At 56.3% G+C, this 17,365-nt stretch overlaps 3 protein-coding genes across 14 annotated transcripts in view; 2 read left to right on the top strand and 1 right to left on the bottom strand.

Annotated features, from left to right (window-relative positions):
* Positions 1 to 198: 198 nt before the first annotated feature.
* Positions 199 to 9,962, top strand: DVL2 (dishevelled segment polarity protein 2). 2 transcript variants are annotated; one of them, XM_032139725.2, is made up of 15 exons: positions 199 to 647; positions 4,444 to 4,513; positions 4,813 to 4,958; positions 5,089 to 5,198; positions 5,301 to 5,436; positions 5,568 to 5,658; positions 5,802 to 5,871; positions 6,030 to 6,169; positions 6,259 to 6,335; positions 7,259 to 7,326; positions 7,520 to 7,648; positions 7,768 to 7,899; positions 8,034 to 8,213; positions 8,669 to 8,887; positions 8,991 to 9,962. In XM_032139725.2, the coding sequence occupies exons 1-15, from the start codon at positions 454 to 456 to the stop codon at positions 9,437 to 9,439; spliced, it is 2,211 nt and encodes a 736-aa protein (XP_031995616.1). In that variant the 5' UTR covers positions 199 to 453; the 3' UTR covers positions 9,440 to 9,962. The 2 variants fall into 2 exon arrangements, with proteins under 2 accessions (XP_031995616.1, XP_031995617.1); XM_032139726.2 differs by having other exon boundaries at positions 216 to 647; positions 5,089 to 5,186; positions 8,991 to 9,582.
* A 75-nt stretch (positions 9,963 to 10,037) lies between these two features.
* ACADVL (acyl-CoA dehydrogenase very long chain) lies at positions 10,038 to 15,364 on the bottom strand. Of its 5 annotated transcripts, none has more exons than XM_032139728.2 (20): positions 15,234 to 15,364; positions 15,083 to 15,158; positions 14,744 to 14,809; positions 14,587 to 14,659; positions 14,433 to 14,497; positions 14,205 to 14,339; positions 13,612 to 13,756; positions 13,215 to 13,344; positions 12,991 to 13,116; positions 12,428 to 12,626; positions 12,055 to 12,159; positions 11,562 to 11,648; positions 11,417 to 11,479; positions 11,223 to 11,324; positions 11,049 to 11,146; positions 10,899 to 10,971; positions 10,740 to 10,812; positions 10,589 to 10,661; positions 10,419 to 10,494; positions 10,038 to 10,346 (listed from the first exon to the last, which is right to left on the bottom strand). In XM_032139728.2, exons 1-20 carry the CDS (start codon positions 15,293 to 15,295, stop codon positions 10,206 to 10,208), a joined length of 1,968 nt encoding a protein of 655 aa, XP_031995619.2. In that variant the 5' UTR covers positions 15,296 to 15,364; the 3' UTR covers positions 10,038 to 10,205. The 5 variants fall into 5 exon arrangements, 4 of the variants coding, with proteins under 4 accessions (XP_031995619.2, XP_031995620.2, XP_031995621.2 ...); XM_032139729.2 differs by having other exon boundaries at positions 15,249 to 15,349; XM_032139730.2 differs by lacking the exon at positions 14,744 to 14,809.
* A 17-nt stretch (positions 15,365 to 15,381) lies between these two features.
* Positions 15,382 to 17,365, top strand: part of DLG4 (discs large MAGUK scaffold protein 4) — a 30,546-nt gene continuing 28,562 nt past the window's right edge. For 3 of the 7 annotated variants that reach the window (XM_032139714.1, XM_058431033.1, XM_032139712.1), the window contains exons 1-2: positions 16,416 to 16,737; positions 16,997 to 17,037. In XM_032139714.1, coding sequence (XP_031995605.1) covers positions 16,431 to 16,737; positions 16,997 to 17,037 — 348 coding nt within the window. In that variant the 5' untranslated portion in view covers positions 16,416 to 16,430. Of the gene's footprint in view, positions 16,738 to 16,996; positions 17,038 to 17,365 lie in introns of all 7 variants that reach the window. The other 4 variants (XM_058431035.1, XM_032139715.1, XM_032139717.2 and 1 more) reach the window with 3 other exon arrangements.

The following is a 17,365-nucleotide window of genomic DNA, read 5'->3' as shown; positions in this document are numbered from 1 at the left end:
TAGCCTGGGTGCTCGGAGGACCTCGGCTGGGGTACACGTTTGGGGGCTGGGAGACCGTTGCTGAAGGCAGCGATCATGTGGCGGGGGCAATAGGAGGAGTCAAGCGGTCACGTGATTGGGAGGGGATCACGTGGCGGGGGGCGGCTGAGGAGCGCGCGGCGGGCGGCTTTAAGTCACGTGACATGAGGAGAGGTGGGCGGGGACCTGGAGGACGCTCGCGGCGTCGGTGGCGGTGGCTCGCGGCGGCAGCTGAGACCGCGGCTTTCAGTCGCACCCTGCGGCCCGCCCCCCGCCGCCACCCTCGCCGATCCCTGCTTTTTTCTCTTTGCTTCTCTCCCGTACTGGGTCAGTCCTGTCCGCGCTCGCGCGTCGGTTTGCGGGTGTGCGCAGGCGCGGCAGGGGCCATTAGCCCCTTGGGTGGGCGGTGGAGCCCGGGAGCGCGCGGGCGAGACCATGGCGGGCAGCAGCACTGGGGGTGGTGGGGTTGGGGAGACGAAGGTGATTTACCATCTGGATGAGGAAGAGACTCCCTACCTGGTGAAGATCCCTGTCCCCGCCGAGCGCATCACCCTCGGCGATTTCAAGAGCGTCCTGCAGCGGCCCGCAGGCGCCAAGTACTTTTTCAAGTCTATGGATCAGGATTTCGGGTGAGCGCAAGGCCTAGATAGGACTGACGGGGGCTTTGCTAGAGTGGATTGGGCGACGTGGAGGGGCACACATCTACTTTGGGCCACACTGGGATTTTTCTGGCCTATGGTGGAGCAGATTGTACTATGCTGAGGTAGGTTGACTATCCCGGGATGGACAAGGTTATGCTTGGATAGATTGAGGCACACGGACAGACTGGGATATCCTAAACCAGATTAGACAAGATTAGGCTGTACTGGAATAGGTGGGGGCATATTGCTTTATTTTGGAGTATTCTAGTCTGTACTGAGTAAATTGATCCATTGTCTGGTTGTTTAGTACGTTCTCAGGAGTCCTGTAACGCCTGTAATCCCAGCACTTTGGGAGGCTGAGGCGGGCGAATCACGAGGTCAGGAGATCGAGACCATCCTGGCTAACACGGTGAAGCCGCATCTCTACTAACTAAAAATACAAAAAATTAGCCGGGCGTGGTGGCACGCGCCTGTAGTCCCAGCGACTTGGGAGGCTGAGGCAGGGAGAATCTGTTGAACCTGGGAGGCGGAGGTTGCAGTGAGCCGAGATCGCGCCACTGCACTCCAGCCTGGGCGACAGTGCGAGACTCCGTCTCAAAAAAAAAAAACACAAAAAAAACTTGGGCCATTATGGACTCTACTGCGTTGTATTGATTAATCCTGGTTTCTTTTGGGGCAAGACATGGTTTTATTGGAGCACTCAGTGTAGGGGCAGACAAGGCTGTTGGGGCCTATGCTAGCACAGGCAGCCGTTTGGGGTATTCTAGTCTAGACTGGTGCAGACAGCTGCGTGTGGGGGCATTGTAGGCTGTGCTAGAATAGATTGGGCTATCCTAGGGTAATTTGGGACATTCAGGGCTATCTTGGACTAGATTGGCGTGTAAATAATGCAGAGAAAGCCCTTTTGTGTTTATGGTCTTTGGGGCTGAGCCCTCTGGGTCCTCAACCACTGCTTTTTTTTTTTTTGAGACAGAGTCTCGCTCTGTCGCCCAGGCTGGAGTGCAGTGGCACATTCTCGGCTCACTGCAAGCTCTGCCTCCCGGCTTCACGCCGTTTTCCTGCCTCAGCCTCCCAAGTAGCTGGGACTACAGGTGCCCGCCACCACACCCGGCTAATTTTTTGTATTTTTTAGTACAGACGGGGTTTCACCGTGTTAGCCAGGATGGTCTCGATCTCCTGACCTCGTGATCCGCCCACCTCGGCCTCCCAAAGTGCTGGGATTATAGGCGTGAGCCACCGCGCCCGGCCCAACCTCTGCTTTTTTGAAGGCAGGCTGGATTAAGTTGGGATAGCATGGGTTTTAGAAGAACTGAACAAACTGGACTCTAGCTAGAAAGATTGTTTGACATGGGGATGCTGATACTATCTTGGGAGTTATCTTGGCTTTAAGTCAAGGTTCTTCTAGTTGTCAGCAATGTAATCTTGGACAATTTATTTAAATTTTGTGTCTTGATCTCATCTGTGACATGGAGAAAATCACAGAATGAAATGGTTAGTTCAGGTGTGTGGCACACGGGAAATTCTTGGTGAATGGTAATTGTCATTAGTATTGAGGCTGACTACTCTATAAAGTAGGTTATGGTGATACAGAATAATTTGTCTTAGAGTGGACCAAGCTATGCTGAGATTGTGTTATGTTGGGAAGAATCCTACATTATGCTGAGACGGATTGGTAGTGACTGGGCTGTGTTGTCACATTGACAGCAAATGGATTAAGTTGATATATATCGGCCGGGCGCGGTGGCTCACGCCTGTAATCCCAGCACTTTGGGAGGCCGAGGCAGGCGGATCAGGAGGTCAGGAGATCGAGACCATCCTGGCTAACACAGTGAAACCCCGTCTCTACTAAAAATACAAAAAATTAGCCGGGCGAGGTGGCGGGCGCCTGTAGTCCCAGCTACTCGGGAGACTGAGACAGGAGAATGGCGTCGAACCCCGGCGGGCAGAGCCTGCAGTGAGCCGAGATTGCGCCACTGCACTCCAGTCTGGGCGACAGCGAGACTCTGTCTCAAAAAAAAAAAAAGTTGGTATATATCCTGGCTCCCATGACCATATTAGGCTAATGGGTTAATTAGACAAGGTGTCCTAATTTGGGGGCAAGGGTGTCTGTGGAAAGATAGAGAGGAACAGCTAGGGCAGAGAGTCTGATGCTTTATACGTTTATTCATTTAGTCGACAGTATTCGTTAATGCCTAAGTGTCAAGTGTGTGGTGTGTGGCTAGGACATGGTGTTGACCAGAGTAAGTGTTCATGGTTTGATGTTGTGGTCAAGAAGAAGGAGGCCGGGCGCGGTGGCTCACGCTTGTAATCCCAGCACTTTGGGAGGCCGAGGCGGGCGGATCACGAGGTCAGGAGATCGAGACCACGGTGAAACCCCGTCTCTATTAAAAATACAAAAAATTAGCCGGAGTCCAGTATCGGAGGTGAGGCAGAGAATGGGTGAACCGAGGGGTTGCAGTGACCGATTGTGCCATGATCCAGCCTGGGAAAAAAGAAGAAGAAGGGGCAAGGCCAGTCCACCACAGGGAACCCATTGGAGAGATGACTCCAAGGCTGGGCTTTGGGCTCTGTCAGGTTGAGCAGAGTGCTTCATGCAGAATTTTGTGCCCGATGAGGCACAGGGGAATGGGAACCCCAGCTTGCCCTCTCCTTGGGAGCTTTCAGTCTAATGAGGAGCTTCCATTGTTTGTTTGATCTAATGGGTGTTTTTTTTTTTTTTTTTTTTTTTTTTTGTGATGTGACTCCTGCTGGAGTGCAGTAGCACAATCTTGGCTCACTGCAACCTCCGCCTACTGGGTTCAAGCGATTCTCCTACTTCGGCCTCCGGAGTAGCTGGGATTATAGGTGTGCACCACCATGCCTGGCTAATTTTTGTATTTTTAGTAGAGACAGGGTTTCACCATGTTGCCCAGGCTGGTCTTGAACTCCTGACCTCAGGTAATCCGCCCACTTCGGCCTCTCAAGGTGCTGGGATTACAGGTGTGAGCCACTACGCCTGGCCTCTAATGGGTGTTTCTACTCAAGAAAGAGCAGTCTTCTAGAAATGAATTAGAGAAAACTAAAGGAAAGTATAAGAGTAGAGACTTTCATGAGGACCGAAGCCTTTTTTGGAAGGTTTTTTTTTTTTTTTTTTGAGCCACCCAGGCTGGAGTGCAGTGGCGCGATCTCAGCTCACTGCAACCACCGTCTCCCGGGTTCAAGCGACTTTCCTATCTCAGCCTCCTGAGTAGCTGGGATTATAGACACCTACCATCATGCCCAGCTAATTTTTGTATTTTAGTAGAGACGGGGTTTCACCATGTTGGCCAGGCTGGTCTTGAACTCCTGACCTCAGGTGATCCACCCGCCTCAGCCTCCCAAAGTGCTAGGATTGCAGGCGTGAGCCACCGTGCCCGACCTTTTTTGGAAGGTTTGTAAGAAACAGGGATGGGGTTGAGAGGAGGCTACCAGCCAGTCTCGTTAGATAGATGTCTTAGGCAGCTGCATCAGTGTAGGGGATTGCCTTTGAAATTGGACTGAGAGGTTTGAATCAGACTCGAGGAAGTCTTTGGAGCAACATTGTGCTCCTGAGGGTGCATTAGGGAGAGGAGAAATAAGGAAAGGGGATTGAGTTTGGAGATTTCTTAGGTGTCAGACTGAGTTCTTTCAATGTAAGAGAAGAACTGAACAGGGCAGGAGAAAAGTCAACATCCTGGAGCCAGGTGAAGATTGGGAGAAAGTTTGATGGGGGTCGGGGTGGGGATGGTTGGTCCAGCTCACTGACTTCTACCTTGTCTTTTGGCAGGGTGGTGAAGGAAGAAATTTCAGATGACAACGCCCGCCTCCCCTGCTTCAACGGAAGGGTGGTATCCTGGGTAAGAGGTTCTGACACCGAGGGCCGGGTCCCCTCAGCATTGCCAAGCTCCCCCAAGCCTCATTCTGTTTCTGTAGCCCTCCTCCAGGCCAGGTGTTAGCAGCCCTGGCTCTTTACCTCCTGTCTGTTTGGAGAGCCGGCGAGAGGCCCTCAGCCTTCTCCTTCTGGAGTCTCTAGTACTTGCTAGATTTTTTTGCTCTTCTCCAGCTCTCTGAGACCCTTTCTCATTCTTTCACTTACTGCCACCTGTCACATCCTGACTCCCAGGTGAGCCACTGTTTGTCGTTTGCACCCTTCTAGCTGGTGTCCTCAGATAATCCCCAACCCGAGATGGCCCCTCCAGCCCATGAGCCTCGGGCAGAACTGGCGCCTCCAGCCCCACCTTTACCCCCTTTGCCACCCGAGAGGACCAGCGGCATTGGGGACTCAAGGCCTCCATCCTTCCAGTGAGTCCTTCGGATTCTTGACTGCAGGGGAGGGAGGTGAGGAGGGAACCCAGGCCTTTTGGTAGGGGACGCCTAGGATCCGGAGCCCTATTCTCCTGATGTGGGTTGGAAACCGTCTCTGCCTGTCCAGCCCTAATGTGTCCAGCAGCCATGAGAATCTGGAGCCTGAGACAGAAACCGAGTCAGTAGTGTCACTGAGGCGGGAGCGGCCTCGCAGGAGAGACAGCAGTGAGCATGGCGGTGAGGGGCAGGCCTGGGGGCTGGGAAGGGCTGGGCCAGACCCCAGCCTTGGTGGGGTGAGCAGGGGGAAGCTTGGTTCCTGAGCTTCCTGTCCATATGCAGCTGGGGGCCACAGGACTGGTGGCCCCTCAAGGCTGGAGCGCCACCTGGCCGGATACGAGAGCTCCTCTACCCTCATGACCAGCGAGCTGGAGAGTACCAGCCTGGGGGACTCAGATGAGGAGGACACCATGAGCAGGTGTGGCTCCACACAGCTCTCCCCAGCGCACCCCGCCCCGTCTCTCCTCCTCCAGTCAGTCCTCTCGTTCTTTCTCTTGGCCCCATGACCACTTTGGCCTACGTTTGCTCTCCTTCCCAACCTCCTGGCAGGTTCAGCAGCTCCACGGAGCAGAGCAGTGCCTCCCGCCTCCTTAAGCGCCACCGGCGGCGAAGGAAGCAGCGGCCACCCCGCCTGGAGAGGGTGAGGGGTTCCTACAGGAAGGCTGGTGCTGGGAGAAGGTGGGGCATGGGCTTTGGTCCGGGCGGTGCCAGGACACCGGCAGCACCCGAGGGTTGACCCTGGGTTATTGAAGGGCACTCTAGCTCCTTCTTTTCCCACCACAGACGTCGTCCTTCAGCAGCGTCACAGATTCCACAATGTCTCTCAATATCATCACAGTCACGCTAAACATGGGTATGGGGAGAGCCTGTGGCTAGGGTGTGGGGAGGGCCTGGTCTCTAGGGTTCGGGCGTCCTGCGGCTGGGGCTCTTCTCCTCACATGGCCTCTCTCTCTAGGGTTCCGGGGGTCCTGTGGCGGGGGCCTCCTCTCCTCACATGGCCTCTCTCCACAGAGAAGTACAACTTCCTGGGTATCTCCATCGTGGGCCAAAGCAACGAGCGGGGAGACGGAGGCATCTACATTGGCTCCATCATGAAGGGTGGGGCTGTGGCGGCCGACGGGCGCATTGAGCCAGGGGACATGCTTTTGCAGGTGTGCTGGGGTAGGGCCACTGAGCTGCCCTGCATGGGGGCCCTCAGCCTCTCCCAGCGTGTCTCTGACCCACTTCCCCTCGCTTCCAGGTGAATGACATGAACTTTGAGAACATGAGCAATGATGACGCCGTGCGGGTGCTGAGGGACATTGTGCACAAGCCTGGGTGAGTTGCCGAGCGGGTTGCAGGTCCTCAGTCCTCTTTTTTTTCTCTTTCATGTTTTGTTTTGGAATTTTAGTAAGTACTAAGACAGCGGGGTGTGGTGGCTCGTCCCTGTAAACCCAGCACTTTGGGAGGCCGAAATGGGTGGATCACCTGAGGTGAGGAGTTCGAGACCAGCCTGACCAACGTGGTGAAACCCTGTCTCTACTAAAAATAGAAAAATTAAGTGGGCATGGTGGCGCACGTCTGTAGTCCCAGCTAGTGAGGTGGCTGAGACAGGAGAATCACTTGAACCCCGGGGAGTGGAGGTTGCAGTAAAATGAGATCACGCCACTGCACTCCAGCCTGGGCGACAGAGCAAGACTCAGTCTCAAAAAAAAAAAAAAGTGCTAAGACATAATGTTCAAAGTACATGAAACATATGCATGACGTAGCAAATAATACTAGAGTGAATATCTATGTCACTGCCACCTAGATCATCAAATAGGAGATTGCTGATACTCTAGAACTTCCTCCTCAGATGTTCCTTCCTGCTCCCAAATATCTCACTCTCCCAGGGGTAGTCACTCTCCTGACTTCTTTGGCCATCACCATAACAAAGAAAAGCTTTGCCTCACTGGATAGTTACCACCCTTGCATGTATCCTTGAACACCACGGTTTAGTTTTACCTGTTTTTGGACTTTCTGTGAATGGAATTGTACAGCGTGTACTCTCTTGTCTCACTTGGCAGTATGTTTTTAAGAGTTTTCCATGTTGATGAGTCATCCACATTGTGGTGCCTTCCACCCTCACCTTCTCTAGCCCAGCCGCGATGTGCTTGCTTCTCCCCCTCTTTGTGTCTCTTAATCCATCCTTGCTTCAGACCCCCGCCCTCCTGAGGCCTCCTCTTCCCCTGGGCCCTTGACTGGACTTCTCTTCCCCATAGCCCCATTGTGCTGACTGTGGCCAAGTGCTGGGATCCCTCTCCTCAGGCCTATTTCACTCTCCCCCGAAGTGAGTGACACTCAGGGAGGGGCCTGAAGTTGGTGGTGGGGGCTGGCCAGGAGGCTGGTGCTGGGCATGTGGTCATGGGGAATGGGTGGGAGGAGGGTCTAGGCAGAGGTGGAACAGGAGGCTGAGTCAGGGAGGGACTGGGCTGGCTTTTGGGGACTGAGAATGGGTCATTTTGGTGCCATCTTTGTCCCAGATGAGCCCATCCAGCCAATTGACCCTGCTGCCTGGGTGTCCCATTCCGCGGCTCTGACTGGCACCTTCCCAGCCTATCCAGGCTCCTCATCCATGAGCACCATTACATCTGGATCGTCTTTGCCTGATGGTGAGCCGCCAACCCACCTCATCCCACCCTCCCAGCAGAAGGCTGTCCCACAGTGGTCTGACCCATTGCCCTTGTGGGAGTGATCCCTGACTCTGGTTCCCCGTTGTCTCCTCTGCCAGGCTGTGAGGGCCGGGGTCTCTCCATCCATACGGACATGGCATCGGTGACCAAGGCCATGGCAGCTCCAGAGTCTGGACTGGAAGTCCGGGACCGCATGTGGCTCAAGATCACCATCCCTAATGCCTTTCTGGGTATGGCTGGGTCCTGGGCAGGTCGCTGGAGAAGGGGAGGAGGTGGCGACCAAAGCCAGGAATGGCACAGGCAGAGGCGAGAGCAGGAGTTGGAAGGAGAACCTGAGGGCTTTTTCCACTGTGGGTGCTCCCAGGCTCGGATGTGGTTGACTGGCTCTACCATCACGTGGAGGGCTTTCCTGAGCGGCGGGAGGCCCGCAAATATGCCAGCGGGCTGCTCAAAGCGGGCCTGATCCGACACACCGTCAACAAGATCACCTTCTCTGAGCAGTGCTATTACGTCTTCGGAGACCTCAGTGGTGGCTGTGAGAGCTGTAAGTCCCCGTGCCCCAACTCTGGGAGTGTGGCTTTGCCTGCCTTGTTCTGCCTCTCCAACCCTAGACCTAGCCCAGAAACCGCAGCCAAGGCCACCATGGATGGTCGAGCAGCGTGTGTCCCGCACTAAGCCCTGCACTGGCCGAGGATAGGGGCTGACATCCACCCATGTGCTGCTGGACAAGTCATGTGCCAGGTGCAGGACTGTGTCCACCGGGGGAAGGTGCACCTCTTCCTGAGTCCCACAAAGACATGGGCTAGTGGTGGCCCTGGCTGTGCCCCTGCCCTCATGGCAGAAGTGTATGGTAGTTTCCTGTCAGAGACCCTTGTGAACCCCTGTTTGAGCCCCATCGTGGGTGGGTCTGGGAGAACTGTTCCCAGTTCCTCTCCATTCGGGGTCTTGGGGCCCTGGCCTGTGAAGCAATGGTTTTTCCTCTCTTCCCCTGCTTTCCAGACCTAGTCAACCTGTCTCTCAATGACAACGATGGCTCCAGTGGGGCTTCAGACCAGGATACCCTGGCTCCTCTGCCTGGGGCCACCCCTTGGCCCCTGCTGCCCACTTTCTCCTACCAATACCCTGCCCCACACCCCTACAGCCCGCAGCCTCCACCCTACCATGAGCTTTCATCTTACACCTATGGTGGGGGCAGTGCCAGCAGCCAGCACAGTGAGGGTAAGTCATCCCCACATACCTGTACAGGGTCTGAGGGTGGATCAGAGGGGAGCCAGGGAGGAGCCTGGGTGAGAACTCAGTTGCCCCTCCCCTCCCTCCACAGGCAGCCGGAGCAGTGGGTCGACACGGAGTGACGGGGGGGCAGGGCGCACGGGGAGGCCCGAAGAGCGGGCCCCCGAGTCCAAGTCTGGTAGTGGCAGTGAGTCCGAGCCCTCCAGCCGAGGGGGCAGCCTTCGGCGGGGTGGGGAACCAAGTGGGACTAGCGATGGGGGCCCTCCTCCATCCAGAGGCTCAACTGGGGGTGCCCCTAATCTCCGAGCCCACCCAGGGCTCCATCCCTATGGACCGCCCCCTGGCATGGCCCTCCCCTACAACCCCATGATGGTGGTCATGATGCCCCCACCTCCACCTCCAGTCCCTCCAGCAGTGCAGCCTCCGGGGGCCCCTCCAGTCAGAGACCTGGGCTCTGTGCCCCCAGAACTGACAGCCAGCCGCCAAAGCTTCCACATGGCCATGGGCAATCCCAGCGAGTTCTTTGTGGATGTTATGTAGCCCACTGTGGGGCTAGGCTGGGCCTGGCGCTCCTGGTGTGTGACTGGGTGTCCTGGCCATCATGTGCTTGCTCTTACAGTGCCTGGGCTCAGCCTACCAGCTGCTGCCATACAGGAGATTGTGGCCACTGTGACTCTCACCAGCAGTGCCTGGTTCCTCCCCCTTCCCTCAGGGGTAGACAAGGGACCTTTGATTATTTTTAGTTTTGTTTTTTTATAAGCCTTTTTGGGGGTTAAAATAGAGTTTCTTACATTTTTGGGACTTTTTAAATAGGGGTTTCCTCTTTTATGTGAAGAATTCCCGTCCGTTGGGCCCCTTCTAACCCCAGAATGTGACCTCCTCCTCCAGTTACCGACAGCCCTGCCCTGTGCAGGGTTGGGGGTGGTCAGCGGTACCCCGGGGTTAGGCATCCTAGACAGCAGCCTGAGGAAGCTGGGAGATTGGGGCCATGTAGCTGCCTTTGTTACTCTATTTATTTTAGTCACTTGTATAAAACACCAAATAAAGCAATAGAGGCAAACTCCCCACGCCTCTGGCTCCTTTCTTTGGGAGGGAGGCAGGCAGCAGAGGGAAAGAACCATCATACAGAAGCAAAGCATGACTGGTTAGAAATTTTATTATTTGCGAGGCAGTAAGTGCTCTTGAGAGCAGGCACAGTGCTGGGAACACTAGGCCCCTTCGGGACAAACCAGGGCCCTAAGGAAAGGGGCTTCGGCTTTGGCTTGAGGAAAGGCACATAACTGGGCCAGGCCCTGGCCGGGAGTATTCAGAAGCCAAGTGGGTTGCTGGTGACCACACCACCCCGCTCCACCAAGGCCTTGGAGATGCTTTTGAAGTTGCGGTAGAGCTCTTGCTGCCAGGGGTCAGACTGCAGGGCGGCCATGCCCTCTCGGATCCGAACTGCAGCCTGGGGAGAGGGAAGGAGGGGTTGGGCCTGCACGTCTAGCCCTCACCTGAGCTTGGCAGCCCCGAGTCTCACCTCGATACACCAGGTGTCACAGAGCATTTTCTCATGCTGGGCTGTGGGGTGGCCCTCACTCAGGGATCTTGAGGCCCTGGCAGGAAGCAGGAGATGAAAATAAATCTGGGCCGGCTGGGATCCAGGCCCAGGCCCCCTGCGGCTCAGGCATTCCCTGCCTGCCTCCTCACCTCGAGAGAACCACCACCATGGCATAGAGGTCGATGGCCCCGTCTGCCAGCCGCTGCAGCAGAAACTGTTCATCTGTCGGGTAGGTGGGGGTGGGGGCCTTAGTCTCAAGGAGAGGAAAGGGAGGGGCGGAAGGGTGTAGAGCTCACTCACTGACAATCCCCTTCTTGTGTTTTATCAGCTTGGCCTCCACCACAGTGGCAAACTGCTCCAGAGCCTGTACTGCCTGAAGAGATTGAGACAGTGCAGGGCTCAGAGGGGCTGTCGGCTGCAGTCCCTGATGCAGGCTCTCCCGGACCCCTGGCCACTTACCAGCTCGCCGCTCCGATTCAACTCCGGGTGGACAATTCCACTGAGACTCAGGCCGCTGCCCAGCCCTGCCCGCCTGAGAGGAAGAGGGAGAATGACTGGTTAGTTGCCATACACCACCCTGCCCTCCCCTGGCTCTGGCCCTAAGCCTACCGCCTCAGCTGTTTGCCTGCCTCTCCTAGCAGGAGGCCAGCATTCCCAAAGGGATTCTTTAGAGCACTGCCGAGCCCAGAGAGCTCCTTTCCTTTGTCCTATGGGGGAAGAGGGTCCAGCAGTCAGGACTCACTGTCCTCCCCACCTCTACCCCCACCCAATTCTCCCTCTTACCATGCAGCCCTGCAGAGCCACAAACAGCCGAAGAATGTCATTTGTCCCCTCAAAGATCCGGAAGATGCGAAGATCTCGGAGCACACGCTCTACTCCAGGTTCCTAGCACAGGGCCACACAAATTATATGCCCCTGCTGAGATGTGACTACCCACCCCTGGCCCAACTGAGGCTCTGCAGAAAACTGTCCTGTACCTTCATGAAGCCCATACCCCCCATGATTTGGATGCATTCATCTGTCACCTTCCAGGCTGCCTCCTAGGGACAAATAACAGATGAGACTGGTTTTGGGAGCTGAGCACCCAAACTGGACTCCCTCCCAGCATGCCTGGGACCTCACCGAGCCAAAGATTTTGCTGATGGCGGCCTCTATCTGGAAGTCCGTGGATCCCTGGTCCATGTTAGCACTCACCATGTAAGCCATGGACTGAGGTTGCATGGTTGGGACATGGGAAGGAAAATTACAAAGGGCTTTGTCAGACTTGGCCTCATCATCCAGATCTCCAAGATAAGGGCTGACCTAGCTTGTCAGGTCAGGCAAATACTTGTTCTGGGTCAGTTCATCAGGCGCTTCCAGGTATTTGTTTTCTTAAAAGGGGTGGATGTAAGGGATGAGGTAGAATTAACTTCTGGTACTGCTGGCAGGCACCTGAGCAGAACATCATTGCTGTCTCCCTTCGCAGAAGCTGAGCTGACTATGCCTCCCCGCATCCCCTAGGGCATTGGTGTAAAGCTGGAGACCCACTGCCCCAGGTGCTGCTGGGGGTTGTAGTCTGACCCGACTGGGAAGAAAGCCCCAGGGCTCCAGGGAGAGGGGCTTGGGAGGCCCTCACCTCAGTTACATACTGCAGCATAACCATCCGTGCCAGCTTCTCCTGGATCAGCCCAAAGTTGTGAATTTTCTCCCCAAACTGGGTACGATTAGTGGCATGATCTACCTGGAAGAGGGTCCACGCATCCCGCTGTGGTTCAGTGTGGTTCTGCAGTCTCCCTAGGAGAGGGGCTGGGCTTGCGCCAGAGGGATGGGTTTTGCATACAACCAGAGTTCAGTCTATGCTGGATGGAGACCTAAGCTAGCAAGTCTGGGGCTGCTGGTAGGGGAGGAGTTTCTAGTGTAGGGAGTGCCTGCCAGTATCAGGGACACATGGCAAGGGGGACAGTGAGACTTCTGTTCGGGTTACCTAGGGACTCGGGCAGGGTACTCACCGCCTTAGCAATGATGCCTCTCATGGTACCTGCCAGGGCCGCAGCCATGCCAAACCTTCCATTGTTGAGGATGTGCATGGCGACCTTGAAGCCACTCCCAACCTCACCCAGCACGTTCTCCGATGGCACCCGTACTCCATCAAAGAACACCTCTGCTGTGTTTGAAGCCTTGATGCCCATCTTCTTCTCAGGGGGCCCACTGTGTCAGGGCAGTGTGGGAAAGCAGAGGTGTGTTCAACAGGTTGTCACTGGGGGAAAAACTGCTCCTTCGCTCCTTATGCACCAGGGAGGAATGACAACTCCTAGACCATTAGAGGGTACAGCCGCCACTTCCCCTCAGGCCCTGAGGGCTAAGGAGGCCTGGCTATATCCTATTTTGTGTTGGACTTGGTTGCTGGAGCCAAAACTTTGGCTCAATTGCATACATATTAGTCCCAAAGGCCACATTCAGTCCACCTGCTTTGGCTTTTGCACACATCCCCAGGGTGACTTGCAACAGCCATCTGCCCAGGAGCACAGTCCTGCCCCTCAGTCCTAAGCTCCCCCAACCCAAATTCACTCACTGGGTAACGCCCCCGAAGCCCCTCTCCACCACAAAAGCTGTGATCTTCTCCTTCACGGCTCCTGTGGCTGGATCTGTAACTGGTGTCTTGGCAAAGACTGTGAAGATGTCTGCCAGGCCCCCATTACTGTGGAAGAATGAAGGGATATTCAGGGCATGGAAGACGGGGAGCAGTGGGGCCTGGAATTGGGCGGAGGAGAAGGGGAGAAATGGGAGGCAGATTGCCTGATCCAAAGCTTGCTTCCATTGAGGGTATAGTATTTTCCACAGGGGCTGGGCACAGCAGAGGTTCGGATGGAAGCTGCATCTGACCCGCTTGAGGACTCGGTTAGACAGAAAGCGGCCACAGTCTCCCCTGTTGGGGAGAGAGCTCCTTTACCCCAAGTTCTGATGAGCTTCAAAGTCCCCTCGGCCCACTTCCCCATCCCTCCAGCAGGCAGTTCCCCCTTAACACCTGGGAGTATCCAGTTTTCTTTTGCATGTCCCAACCAGCGCACTGTGATGCCTCCCCAGGACCTTCCTCCAACCGAAATGCCCAGCCATCTGATTAAGTGCCAACTGGCCTAATCTGTGCCAAGCCCAGTATACCCCCCAATTCCTGGGTCTCCTAGGGTTGCCTCACCAGATGCCAGTTTGGGGAGGTATTTTTCTTTCTGGGCCTTTGTGCCAAAGAGCAGGATGCCTTTGAAACCGATGCTCTGATGGGCCCCCAGGGTAATGCCCACGCCAAGGTCATGCATGCCCACGATCTCCACCAAGCGGGCGTACTGGAGGGGAAGCAGGAATCTGGGGCTGTCACTGGCTGCAGGGGGACCTGACCTTAACAGGAGAGTGTGGGCAACAGGGCAGTTCCTGACCTAGGGCAGTACCTGACCTGGGCCATCCCCAGTGTGTGGAAAAGAAGGGTGTGCAAAGGGTACAGCAGAGAATGCTGGTCTTAGGTCTAGGTGGGAGGGTGACTTGCTACTAGTCTATTAGGGAATCCCCAACTTAGAGATTTGTAAGGACTTGGGAACCAGGGTGAGGCCCATGGCTCAGGCCTAGGGGACTGCATGTAAATTGTGTTATGTTTGGACAGTTAATATCCATCCCACAGGCACCCAGGGCAGGTGCTTAGAAGAGACCTTAGCCGTAGTCTCTAGGTCTATGGCAAAGGAGGTGAGTCTGCCAAGCTGGGGTATGGGATACTGGGATGTGGCGATAGGGTGCCCTCACCTGGGTATTGCAAAGGCCCACACCACCCAGCTCACTGGGCACTTGCAGACCAAAGGCCCCCAGCTCCTTGAGGCCCTGCAAAGTGGTCTCCTCCACCATCTCCAGAGCGTCATTCTTGGCAGGATCGTTCACTTCCTGGGGAAGGCACAGGATCCCACATCCAGGCTCCTTTTGAGCTTAACATCTCCAAACACCCCACCAGGGACCAAGCCCCGAGTCATTCCTTACCTCGAAGAAACGGGACACAGGCTCCACCAGCTCTTTAAGAAACTGTGTCTGCTCTTCGTTGAGCACTGCAGAGGGTGAGGGACAGGCTAGTCAGGCCAGGCTGGCAGGGGAAACCACCCTGGCCCCACTCAGCTCTGATTATCCCTTCCCTTACCGGACGGGTATGGGAACACCTGATTTGTAGTGAGCTGGCCTTTGAACATCCCCACAGCAAAGGACTTAGATTCCTGGGCAGAGAGAGGCGAGTTTCAGGCCCTGGTTGGGGTGAGTCTGTCTCTGGCTAAGGTCCACCTGGCCTCGGGGCTACCTACCGCCTTGGCCGGTTTTTCCCTGGTCAGAGCGTCAGAGGGGTGGGAATCTGACTTGTCCAGAGCCAGCTGGGAAAAGAGACGGTTAGCAAGTCCAGGGAAGGGGCTTGCGCTGTGTCAAGGGGAGCACAGGCGAGAGCCGCGCGGGGAGGCGGCGCGAAGCGGTGACCTTTCCCCTAGTTTCGCCCTAGGGCACCCTGGCTTGCCCTTTCCCCTACTTTCGGCGACAGAGCAGTCGGCGGGTACCTGGTACCCAGAGGGAGATCCCTGCCGACGGCGGGAGGCGGGCGCCGAAGCGGACCACCGCTCCCGCACCCCCCTACCAAGGCTGCTGTGACTTACCTGAGCGGCACCCCCGGCATAGGGCCGCCGGGCAGGGCCGGGCCGGGGCTGCCCCAGGAGCGCCGTGAGCCGCGAGCTGTGGGGAGTGGGGGTTCAGTCCTGGCCCGGTGCCCAGGGCCGCTGCCCACCGTCCCTCTTGTCACACACAGACCTTCCGCCCCCGAACCTCAGCAGCTGCCGCCCCAAGCTCGGGGCCATCCGAGCCGCCTGCATCTCCGAGTCTCTCCGGGAGCCGCTGGCTAGAGCTCTGACACAGCTCTGGCTTCCTGCACGCCCAAGTCCTGGCGCCCCTAGCCCTGACTCATCGTCCACAGTGCACCGGGCGGCGGACGGTCGCGGGCCCCGGGGCATGCTGGGAACTGTAGTTCCCTGGAGCCCGGCCCTCAGTTCCGCTGACTTAGAGGGATCTCCAAGCGTCGCTCGTCGCCCCCAAACTCCTTAATCCCGCCCGTCTGGACTAGAGTCTAGTCCTCCGACGGGGTGATGGGATAGGATGGGACGGAAGAGGAAGGGGCTTAAGTCACTGCAGCCAGAGGGTTGGAGGTGGACTGATGGGAGGGCTTCTCCGGTGGAGTTAGAAGGGAGAAGTAGGGAAAGAGAAGTGTAAGGTAGATGGCAAAGGTAGAGACATGGAAAGACAGACTCTAGGGTTCCTGATGAAATCTATCTCGGCCAACACAAAAGGGAGGGTACAGTGGTGGGGGGCACCCAAGCTAGGGTGTGAGTACCCTAAGTGTATTCTTCTGAGATGTAGGCCATTCACTAACTCTTGAAACAGCTACAGTTTCACAGTAGGAAGGCCCCCCCAGATTCACTGCCCCTCCCTTAATAAAGCCTCTGAGACCTTCCTGAACACTCCCTTTTGTCTCTGCCCTCTGTTCCTTCCAGAGACCATGTGCCCAGGCAGATGGATTCCTCCCGGGCCTGAGAGGAACTGCAGGAATTCTCCTGCCTCTTACCCGTAAAACCCCAACTTCTCTAGCCCTAGGTCAGGAAGTCCCAAACAATTTCTACTCCTCTTTCTGCAATTCTCATTGGGGTGAGAGAAGGCCCAGGAGGAGAGAGAGCTGGGCTCAGCTACGTTTTGAGCTGCTGGAGCCCTGTGTGAGGAGGCCCTCTTTGCTGGCTTCTCAGGAGAATGTGGCTAGGTTCTGCCTGCCTATGGGAAGAGGGGGCCAGGGTGTGTGGAGCAAGATGGTGGCGGCGCTGGTGCCTTGGGACCTGGAGGAATGGGACAGCTGGTTGGTTCAGAGACGGCCTACTTTACTCACAGCTGGAATTTAGTGGGGAGAAGCAGCTCAACTCCAATCCTGGAGGATTAGGGAGATTAAAGTGAGAGAAGAGAGAGATGTCCCAGAGACCAAGAGGTGAAAAACAGGGCTCCTTGTGGAGGGGAGGCCTGGGAGCAAAGTGGGGGGCTGGGGCTCGGAGATCCTTCTCCCCAAATCTTTCCACAGGGGCTGGGGTGAAGGACACAGGCTGGGGAGATGAAGTGACTGTGTTCGTCTTCCTGTGTTGGCCTCTTCCCTGTCCCAATTCTCCTTGCATCTCACTAGCTCCCAGGTCAGCCCTCTGGCTCCTGGCACCCCCACTGCTGCGGTGGGCACCCCCCCTCCTCACAGTGCTGCATAGCGACCTCTTCCAGGCCTTGCTGGGTGAGTAGCCCATTTTCTGAGGGACCTGGGCCTCCAAGGGCCGTTACCGAACTTCGGGGGCTGTTTGGGAGCCTGGAGATCATTTGGTCCAAGCTGGAGCCCCATGCAGGGTCCTGCCTATGGTGTCCTCCATGAGTGTGGACCAGCCTTGGCTGAAAGGGCTCCTCCCTTGCCAGCCAGCCAGCAGCAGTGATGACAGAGGTGATGTGCCTGGAGAGGCCTGGGGTGGGGAGGTAACTCAGTTCTGTTCCTGTGACAGACATCCTGGACTGTTATGAGGCTTCCCTCTCAGCGAGTCAGGTAAGGAGGTGGGGGCGAGCGCCTAACTTCCTGAGGGGCAGGCAGGGCTGGAGGGGTGAGCCAAATATCGCTAATTGGGGGCCCTGATGACAAAAGCCTGAGTTGGTGGCCCAGGGACTTGGGGCACCGAGAATGCACTCTCTGTGGTCCTGTACCCACTCTTCCTTTCTTCCTCATTTTCTTTGGCTGCCCCACTTTCAGGCACTAAAGATTCTAGGGCTTAACTTTTTAGGTTTCCCCCTGAGAAACCTGAGGGAGAACTAGGCCCCCAGGGATTGCCTCCTGCAGCTCCTCCCTCACACCCGACCCCCTACCGCCTGCCGAGAGG

This window comes from Hylobates moloch, unplaced genomic scaffold (genome assembly GCF_009828535.3).
Source record: "Hylobates moloch isolate HMO894 unplaced genomic scaffold, HMol_V3 SCAFFOLD_19, whole genome shotgun sequence".
NCBI classification, from domain to species: domain Eukaryota; kingdom Metazoa; phylum Chordata; class Mammalia; order Primates; family Hylobatidae; genus Hylobates; species Hylobates moloch.
This window is presented reverse-complemented; position numbering and strand designations above follow the sequence as displayed.

Bases quoted from the DNA above. Each gene is read 5' to 3' on its own strand.
- ACADVL (XM_032139728.2), bottom strand. From the start codon at position 15,295: ATGCAGGCGGCTCGGATGGCCCCGAGCTTGGGGCGGCAGCTGCTGAGG. The intron at 15,159-15,233 runs GTCTGTGTGTGA...CACTCCCCACAG, and splicing joins CTGAGGTTCGGGGGCGGAAG to CTCGCGGCTCACGGCGCTCC. The intron at 14,340-14,432 runs GTAAGGAATGAC...TGCCTTCCCCAG, and splicing joins CTGTGTCCCGTTTCTTCGAG to GAAGTGAACGATCCTGCCAA.
- DVL2 (XM_032139725.2), top strand. From the start codon at position 454: ATGGCGGGCAGCAGCACTGGGGGTGGTGGGGTTGGGGAGACGAAGGTG. The intron at 4,514-4,812 runs GTAAGAGGTTCT...GCACCCTTCTAG, and splicing joins ACGGAAGGGTGGTATCCTGG to CTGGTGTCCTCAGATAATCC. The intron at 8,888-8,990 runs GTAAGTCATCCC...CTCCCTCCACAG, and splicing joins CAGCAGCCAGCACAGTGAGG to GCAGCCGGAGCAGTGGGTCG.